Source organism: Littorina saxatilis, linkage group LG1 (assembly GCF_037325665.1).
Source record: "Littorina saxatilis isolate snail1 linkage group LG1, US_GU_Lsax_2.0, whole genome shotgun sequence".
NCBI lineage: Eukaryota > Metazoa > Mollusca > Gastropoda > Littorinimorpha > Littorinidae > Littorina > Littorina saxatilis.
Window position 1 is genome coordinate 69932936 of NC_090245.1, and position 10000 is coordinate 69942935.

The following is a 10000-nucleotide window of genomic DNA, read 5'->3' on the forward strand; positions in this document are numbered from 1 at the left end:
ATGTGTGTTTGGTTTAAGTGTACTTGACAGTTGAAATGTTATTTTGTCCACAGAATTGTTTTTTTAAACGAAATTAATCGCTTGAAAGTTTGTCATCACTGTCGTAACATAGGTTTCCACACGCGTGCAACAGCAACAAGTCCTAAATTTGAACTTTAGAATTTGCATATTCATCTTCAACACGATCTTGACATGAAAGGGCATAGAAACTCGCAAAGTTAAATGTTATTTAAGTATTATTTTCTCAAAATTGCATCTGCAAACTAAGTTGAAAGTTGCGCAATATGACATGCTTCTTCAAAATTCCGTTACGATGGTGAACGGTTTTGCAAATAATGTTCAGAGTTTTGAAGAAAGATTAGAACTATTTTGCGCGTAGTGACTTAGAGGTGCGGGTGACTACGCATGCGCAGTTACAGAGAGAAATAGTTCAGCTTCCAGCAGCGAAGAAAGATTTCGAGAATGTTTCCGAAGTCTGTGATTTTGTTACGACAGTGATCAACACCCAAGGTTCTTAAGAAAAGGTGAGTTTTTGCTGCTATGATATTCTATGAAGTGAAAAATTAGGCTAAACATTTGTTAATAATAGTTTTTCTTTCGATTTCACGTAGTCAAAACTTGATTAAATGTTTTAACATAGAGGGGGAATCGAAACGAGGGTCGTGGTGTATGTGTGTGTGTGTGTCTGTTTGTCTGTGCGTGTGTGTGTGTAGAGCGATTCAGACTAAACTACTGGACCGATCTTTATGAAATTTGACATGAGAGTTCCTGGGTATGATATCCCCGGACGTTTTTTTTCCATTTTTTCGATAAATACTTTTAATGACGTCATATCCGGCTTTTTGTACAAGTTGAGGCGGCACTGTCACACCCTCATTTTTCATAAAATTGATTGAAATTTGTGTAAAGCAATCTTCGACGAAAGCCGGACTTCGGCATTGCATTTCAGCTTGGTGGCTTAAAAATTATTTAATGACTTTGGTCATTAAAAATCTGAACATTGTAATAATTGTTGTTTTATATAAAACGATCCACATTTACGTTCATCTTATTTTACATCATTTCCTGATTCCAAAAACATATAAATATGTTATATTTGGATTAAAAACAAGCTCTGAAAATTAAAAATATAAAAAATTATGATCAAAATTAAATTTCCGAAATCCATTTAAAGGAACGGTAAGTGTCAATGTTTTCTTTAATTGTAAAAGTTGTATGTTCAATGGAATGGTAAGTCTGAACAAAATAATTACTTTATTTTGTTTTTAGCCAGTGAATGTGGATGCATCAAAATCTTGATAGACATTAAACAAATTCATGTCAGTGAAACTAGTACACATATTGCATCAATCTTTAGTTGAAATCGCAGGTACTTGCATGTTTCAGGTGCAAGAGATTCGACCTGATGAACTGGTGGTAACGTTCCTTCGAAGGAAACCGGAGGGGAACTACTATTGCTTTCCAGGGATCGATGATATTTCCTTAGTCCCTACATCTGATGCAACCATGATTCGTGACCCCACCTTCAATGCCAGGGGGCATTATTTCTTTTAAAATAAATTAATTAACTGCAAGTGGCAACTGTTCTATATGTAACCAATGCCTTTGGTTTATTGTCTTAACAATTGAATGAACCACTTTTGAACATTTGCATTCTTCATGTCAAACCTTATAATACATGTCTGGTTGTTCGTTTCCGAGTTACGTCGGTGATGAACTTTTCATTAATGTTTCTCTTTTTTGGGGCAAAGTTTGCTTGATTTTGTCCAGCTTTTTTTCTTTCTGTTCCTGTTTTAGTGTTTGGCATTTTACCTAAGAAGAATCTGGTTGCAAAATCAGCTTCATTTAGTAAAGTTTGTGGGAAAAAGCATAACCGTTTCTTTGTTACAAAAGTGATGTTTCCATGTTACATCGGTGACCATTTTGCATTCTTTTGGGATAACTTTCTAACATTTTGTCTTAAAGCAACAAATCTTTGTATATATGCTATTGTGAAGGTTAAATGTCAATAAGACTGAATGAATGCCATGTATCAACATGTTCTGATCAGGATATCATTAATTAATTTTCATTTTTGTATTGAAATTTTGACGAATGCATGGAACTTTGAAAAAAACATTATTTTGTTGTTTGCATGTAGTCATTTCATATTGAACTCTATAATGGCTTGTGATTCAACAATAATAACTGAATAAAAGTCGTTTTCAGCCTTATAAATGCAGTTTTTTTGTCTTTTATTGTTTCCATGTTACACGGGTGATTTTGCACACATGGTCCAAATAATGCTCAATATATGGCAAACTAAAGGCAATGTTATATTTTTTCTTGTTTAAACTGAAAAGGTACACCCTGAGAAGTGTGTAAATAGTATTATCAACGTTTTCTGGGAAGATTTTACTTTTGGTGATAATGTCACAAACAGAGGACGAGATTCTGAGACGCACCCATATATAGAAGTTGCAAGCCCCTGGAGCAATTTTTTGATTAGTGCTTTTGTGAACAAGAAACAATTAACAAGTGGCTCTATCCCATCTCCCCCCTTTTCCCGTCACGATATAACCTTGAACGGTTGAAAACGACGTTAAACACCAAATAAAGAAAAGAAAAGAAAGATCAGAAAAGTAAACACATACAAAGATGGGAGGCAACTCCTGCATTCTTCGTGACCAAAACATCACAAGCGTGACTAGATCAGTGGATAGCAGTAATTTGCTTTGGTCGCTAATCGCGGTCCATTCATTAACTATAACACATGACTTCGACAATCGAAAGCTTGCACGTATAATAACCACACATTATTTGTTTGATAGAAGAACCGAGAGGACTTCAAAATCCAACCATGGCGAAACAAAACCACGTGTTCGTGTTTCGGTCTAAACTATGCTGGAGAGATCATGCAAAAATCCCTCTCATTCAACCAGTATTGACTTGATCTCATAAAAACCATCATCCTCAACATCTTAACCACTTCACTCACGTCTAAGTTGTTCCAGTAAAGGTTATCGGTGGTACTTTTCTCGCCAAACTTGGTTAAAGGATTCACATGCGGTGTTTTCTTGAAGGCAGTCGCCATTTTGGTAAGGAAAGACAACTCTCACTCTACCGCTAGCAGACGACTAGTTTCGCATTCACACACCTCCTTCCCCTCTGTCCCCCACATCAGTCTGTAAACACAAAACACAAACATGGAAGAAGACATGGAAGGGGGAATGTGCCATGGGAAGCCTGGAGGAGGGGGAGGGGGTAAGAAAGTAGGCTGGACAAGTAGGCAGTGGGGAAAGAAAGAAAAAAAGGGAGGACGACTGAAATAATGGTCTACCTCTAAACAAGCGGAGATTCGCGCTTGCGCGCTCATAATCGCCGCCGCATCGCCTTCTCATTGCAGCGCGCGAGGGGCGAGTTTGAGGTCACGTGATCTGTCAGTGCATAAATTAATTTCGCCTACTCGAATCATGAGCCCGAACGGGCGGGATGGGGAATCTTTGATCAACTGTGCCACCGCGATCGCGCTGTCTTACCAAAAGTTTATCAAAAGGCGAAAGGACGCCTGTATCGCAACGGGAGGCGAAGCACTCGTCACGGATTACTGTTCAACACTTCGATTGCGATCACTGAGTCAAGCATGGCTGATATGGATACTGAATCAAACTTGGCTCACAAACCTGTGGTATGTTAAATTTGCTTTTTAATTTTTTTAATTTTCTTGTCTTTTTTCTTGAGGATTATGGATGTCATTACCTATTTGTGTGTACTTGAATTTTCTTTTTCGTTTTTTCCCTTTTCTTTGTTATCTCACAAGTTTGGATGGTATTAATAGACTAAACATGTGCTTTTATTCATTTGTCTAAATATCTAACCCCCCCCATCCGGGCCCCCACCCCCAATCTCTTCTCTCCCCAACCCCTCTTTCTCAGTTTTTGACTCTTGCTTTTGTGCTCGATGTGCATACCACTGGAGAAATTGTTTCGGGATCTGAACAGTCTGCACTTTTGCTTTATTTGTTTGCTTTTTTTTTTAATGTTTATATTTCTATCTCGATGTGACTAACGTCAGTGGTTATTATTATGGTTTGCTGGGTGTGTTTGTTTGTTTGTTTTCATTTTTATTTTACAAATATTTTACTTGTTTTATTTTTTGAGATTATATTATTCTAGTCAACTCTGTGATCTTATCCCAGTCTACTCATTGATTGGATATTTCTGAGGATAAAACTTTGAGCAAAAATGTCGGGTTTTTTTTTCTCATAACTTTGTGCAACAACTACAAGCTTTCGTTGTGTCACTTATTGTCAGTCAGTACTTGGCCAGTTTACTTTTAGTGCAAACGACTGCTCGAATGTCAGAAAACCAACGAAATATGAAATTTTACAATATAATATTTCGTTAAAAAAATCAAAACACACAAAAAAGCAGAAAGACAAGAAGGAAACAATAGTCAGATTTCTAAACCTGCACAGCTGGCACATGTATTGACTCGCCAGCACACACAGACAGCATGAGTCGGGTAGAGAGCGGGATGGTAACACAAGAGGACACTACAGCCCCCACGGAGCGAGAGACTCAGCTTAGCTTGCTTGCTTGCTCTAGCTGCTACTTGCTTGACTCGGCTCGCGAGTTAAAAAGGCAGAAAAAAGAGAGAGAGTGAGAGAGAGAGACAGAAAAGTGTTCTGGGACTCTTGACTTTGACTTGACGGCAACCCTTCCGTTTAGCGTAGGGCCTATGGCATCAGGCTAAGATTCTGCTGCTTTACAATATAGGTACAGCTTGTGTGTGTTTGGAGAAAACAACAACAAACGAAAATGAATTTTATATGCGGTGATACGTACTGATTATGGCGGCCTGCTTTGATGTTCAAAACACCATGATGAATTTCGTGTTTCAGGATTTACTGCGTCAGGTCTGTGTTTGTTTCTCCCACTAAATTATTCATTCATGTCTGTATTTTTTCTTCAGTTTGCCATTTTCTCTTTGTCATTCTGGTGGGTTTGTGTGTGTGTGTGTGTGTGTGGTTTTTTGTGTGTGTTGTTTTTTGCCCTTTTTTTATTGACCGAACATGAAGGGTGAGGAGGACGGCTAGGGTAATAAGTGGAAGAAATTAGAAAGACTCCTAAGATTAGGCATAAGAAAAGATAAGAAAACAAAGGCTAAACCCAAGAAAACAAACAGTGAAACTAAGGAGAAAAGACCTGAAAGTTGGAAACATAGGTAATACACACATACAAGAATAACAGCAAACTTTCTGTCACACAATTTAACGATTTACGTACTTATTCATGTTAAAAAATTTTTTTAAAAAGGATTAGCTATTGTGTTAGTCTTGTCAATTTAAATAAAAATCTTGTCTTTTTGTTTCTGAACCATTTAATGCTTCGGTCAGTTCATTCTGATTCACCGCTGTGCACCTGTTAATTTATTTCGACGTTCATGGTTTTCATTTAATTTTGTTCTCTATTATTTCAAAAGGCAGTGAGGGAACCTGACTTTCTTTGAAATCAGGAAGTACATGTAGGCTATTGGTTTAGGTTTGAGACGTCCCAAACATGCTCAGTTTTACCTGCAATTTCTCCCAATTCGAAGCTTTAAAAATTCAGGAAACGTATCAGGAAATAGGTGTTCAAGTCAGGAATTCGTGTGTAAAGTTGAATCCACGAAAATTGTCAAACTCAACAGAACATCCATTTTCTCCAAACTTTATCAGTAGAAGATGTTGCATTCACAGGAAGAAAAGAAAATAGTAATTTGTGTGTGTTGCTATGTTCGTCTTGATAAAAAAAACCACGATTGATGTGGGTTTTTTCTGGACAACATTGCACTTAGAGCGGGGTTATCGTGCTCATTAGCGATGAGATTACAGAGAAAAATTAATTACAGGGTGATAGGATCACATTTCGCCAAGTTCTCTGCTAAGTGATCAGGATTTTTCGTGTTCCCTTTTCTCAGTTCTGCTTCGCGATTCAATCTTGGCTGTTTTGGTATATATATGTGTCATTCGTTAGCCGTCTTTTCTCTCTCTCTCTCTCTCTCTCTCTCTCTCTCTCTCTGTCTGTCTCTCTCTCTCTCTTTATTTCTCTGTCTCTCTCTGTCTCTCTCTCTGTCTCTCTCTATCTCTCTCTCTCTCTCTCTCTCTCTCTCTCTCTCTCTCTCTCTCTCTCTCTCTCTCTCTCTCCCTTCGTCTCTACTCAAGGGTAGGTTACAACTTACCCGTGTAAAGGTGCTCACTGAAATTGTCTTTGTTTTCTGTTCTTTTGTTATATTTTCGTTTTGTTATGTTTAAAGGAGAGGGAGAGGTTGGTGTTGTGTGTGTTTGTTTGTTTTTTTTCTTCACTGAAATTGTACTTACTGAAAATTTGTTTGTTTGTTTGTTTGTTTGTTTGTTTGTTTGTTTTGTACTGCATGAAATAATTCACTACGTCCAGCACAAAACATAACATTGTCTTGAAACCATAAAAATAAAAAGTGTATACATTTTTTCTTATTCACCTGAAAAGTATCAATACATTTAAGAGACAATGTACAATAACAGTACAAACATGAACAAACACAAAATAAACTAAGCAAAAAAACGAAATCTAGAATAGACATCAGAGAGATTGATCATAACGTCAGATGGATGAGTTGATAATTGAAATTAACATAATTATTGAACGGTATCATACCTGACCAAAAATCAGAAAGATGAATGTATTGTAATTCGTTTTCAGTGAATTAGTCCAATGCCTTTGTTTCAAATCATGCACTGAGTACTACAATTTGTATGCTATATAAACTACATAATTGTGTGAAGCTTGTTAAACAAATTTACCAAAGACATAAACTGAATACCATTGAAGCAAAAAGGCCAAGAAAACAAATTGGGAAAATAATTATTCTGAGTAATATATGTTTCTGGTTTTTTTCTTCAAGTTTTTGTTTTTATATGTATACATTTAATAGTTTTTCTAACACGCAATCTAAACAAAATTACCCTTTTGAGGTCGTGTAAATCTCACAAAATGATTGTTCTGTTGGTTTTGTTGTTCTTGTTCTTTGTTTGTTTTAAGACGCGTGTGTTGTCTTAAAATAATAATCTTGCAAAGGCATAAAAAAAGAGTTCTGATAACATAAACGTTTCTTTCAACGACCATGTACTTATTCCTACATATATTTACTCAAGTTTGAATTTGTGATATTGCCTCTCAATTAAGCCTACACTTTCTACATTTTGTCAGGTAGCAAAGAAAATATTCTAGACTTTTCTCAGCGGTACATACATTGCTTTTCAACAACATTAAGACTCCAATTAATTTCCGAACCCTCCCAGATTTTTTAAAGCCCGTACGTCTTCATTGTTTTCTCCATTGTAAGATACTAAGAAGTGCTTGAAAATGTTAATATTGATGTGAAGAATATTCCCAAGTAAAATATATGTTCACCAAATATTAGATTGTATTGTTGAACACAAAGCTGTCTGCATTTGTAAATCAGTCTTTTTATTACATGTTTTGACTAAATGTTTTAACGTAGAGGGGGAATCGAGACGAGGGTCGTGGTGTATGTGTGTGTGTCTGTCTGTCTGTGCGTGTGTGTGTGTGTGTAGAGCGATTCAGACCAAACTACTGGACCGATCTTTATGAAATTTGACATGAGAGTTCCTGGGAATGATATCCCCGGACTTTTTTGTCGATAAATGTCTTTGATGACGTCATATCCGGCTTTTTGTAAAAGTTGAGGCGGCACTGTCACACCCTCATTTTTCAATCAAATTGATTGAAATTTTGGCCAAGCAATCTTCGACAAAGGCCGGACTTTGGTATTGCATTTCAGCTTGGTGGCTTAAAAATTAATTAATGACTTTGGTCATTAAAAATCTGAAAATTGTAAAAAAACAAATAATTTTTTAAAACGATCCAAATTTACGTTCATCTTATTCTTCATCATTTTCTGATTCCAAAAACATATAAATATGTTATATTCGGATTAAAAACAAGCTCTGAAAATTAAAAATATAAAAATTATTATTAAAATAAAATTTCCGAAATCGATTTAAAAACAATTTCATCTTATTCCTGGTGGGTTCCTGATTCCAAAAACATATAGATGTGATATGTTTGGATTAAAAACACGCTCAGAAAGTTAAAAAGAATAGAGATAAAGAAAAGCGTGCTATCCTTCTCAGCGCAACTAGGCCCACTTAGACCCCGCTCTTCTTGTCAATTTCACTGCCTTTGCATCGAGCGGTGGACTGACGATGCTACGAGTATACGCTCTTGCTGTAAAAATGCAGTGAGTTCAGTTTCATTCTGTTAGTTCGACAGCTTGACTAAATGTTGTAATTTCGCCTTACGCGACTTGTTTATCCATTTTATTTTATTTTAATTTTACAATATTTTTAATTTAGATGTTTAAAAAAAATTGTTTTTATTTTTGTTTTTTTGGGGGGTTACTTTAAGCTTCAGCATACTAATGTTTTCACTCCTGGTCAGAATGTTTTACCGCTCTTCCCGGCTATAATTTTTGACTTTGAACACTTGAAGATTTGTTTTCTCCATCGCTCATATTACCCTTCCTCCCTTCTTTCTCCTTACCTGGCATGCATGCATTATGTAAATGGGCGAAGCTGACATTAGAATTCTTTTTACTTTCAAAGCATATATTTTGACCTAGCACGCACCAAATGTTCGCTCGCAACAATGTTTCTCCTACACATTTTAGGAAACAGTTCTGAGCAAAGTCCACTTATGTCACCGCCTTTTTTTTAAGCCATACACTGTCAGGTTAAATGCTTTAGTTTGTGCCCTATAAGCGTCCGTGTTAGTGTACAATGTTCGCATCGTGCTGGTTAAAAACCCCGTTTAAACCAAAGCCCACTTATATAATTTTAAAAAAAATCTTTTTTTTTCAAAAAACATCACCACGATGAAACCAAAGCCCATGACAAAACTTTTCATTAGCTGAACTGATTAAATCCATGACACATTTTTCTCGATTCAAGCAAGAATAAATCAGCCTGCTGTACACGATAGACGACAGTATTCTGGGCTTGAAGCTAAGCTACGGATACATGCATTTATAAGCAACTCCCAAACAGAATTATTTTTTGTTCTTCTCTCTCTCAAGACTCAAAGGTTTTAATGTCCTTATAAAAACAAGGAAAATTGCCTCGCAGTGTCAGGCGGTTTTTATATAGGTCTACACAAGCATAATACCCTGAAAACGTGCCCCCTTCACCTACAGCATACATTTTCATTCTTCCTGCTTGTCCTTCATAACAGGCAGTAGTCAACGACGCTTTGGGCAACGGCGACAGCGACTCAGCAGCAGCAGCAGCAGCAGCAGCAGCCGCAGTGGGAGCAGGAGGCAAGAACTCCACCGGTCCTGCCGGACACCCAGCACCGGACTCGGAACCGGAGTCGGACAACTTTAGCGAGACGGAGGAAGAGGTAAACCTCGCCAAGCTGGACGACGCGGACCGCGAGATGTACGAAAAGTTCAAGCAGCAGGAGAGAGAGGAGAGGGAGGAAATCGAGAGGGAGCTAAAGGCTCACCAGGAGCTAGTCCGGCACCAAGAAGAGCTGAGGCTGAGGGAGAAGGAGCTTCAGCAAACCCAGGACCTGATCCAGCAGAAACGAGGTCAGCAGAACAGCCCTGGGAGCAACAGCAGCCACGGCAGCCGGCCTAGCAGCAGCGGGGAAGGAGTCGGAGATGGTGGTCGTGATGGGGGCGGTGGTGGCAGTGGGGACAGGAGAAGCAGCGGAGGTAGTGGAGGTAGCAACCACCACAGTAACAACAACAGTTTAAACAGTAGTGTCGCTGGAGGTCTTGGCGGACTGGGCAGCGGCAGAATGTCGTCAGAAGAACTGAGAGCGCACGTGCAACAGGCTGCACAGCTGGCCGCCCTGGGACAGTTCTCCGCCATGTCCCCCCACCTCGGCATGCCCCCCCACGGTCTCCCCCCCCGCGACCTCAACGGACTCCACCCTCTACGAGCGGCGGGTATGCTCCCCACACACGGACCTTTTGC

At 38.3% G+C, this 10000-nt stretch overlaps 2 protein-coding genes across 2 annotated transcripts in view; one reads left to right on the forward strand and one right to left on the reverse strand.

Moving 5' to 3' along the window:
* Positions 1 to 3133, reverse strand: part of LOC138977201 (U3 small nucleolar RNA-associated protein 15 homolog) — a 92692-nt gene extending 89559 nt beyond the window's left edge. The window contains exon 1 of the mRNA XM_070350108.1: positions 2978 to 3133. Coding sequence (XP_070206209.1) covers positions 2978 to 3073 — 96 coding nt within the window. The 5' untranslated portion in view covers positions 3074 to 3133. The remainder of the gene's footprint in view (positions 1 to 2977) is intronic.
* A 250-nt stretch (positions 3134 to 3383) lies between these two features.
* The window catches only part of LOC138977218 (AT-rich interactive domain-containing protein 3C-like), a 125979-nt gene continuing 119362 nt past the window's right edge, over positions 3384 to 10000 (forward strand). Inside the window, exons 1-2 of the mRNA XM_070350126.1 lie at positions 3384 to 3667; positions 9252 to 10000. The exon at positions 9252 to 10000 is cut by the window's right edge and continues 160 nt beyond it. Of these exons, the coding sequence (XP_070206227.1) occupies positions 3623 to 3667; positions 9252 to 10000 (794 nt within the window). The 5' untranslated portion in view covers positions 3384 to 3622. The remainder of the gene's footprint in view (positions 3668 to 9251) is intronic.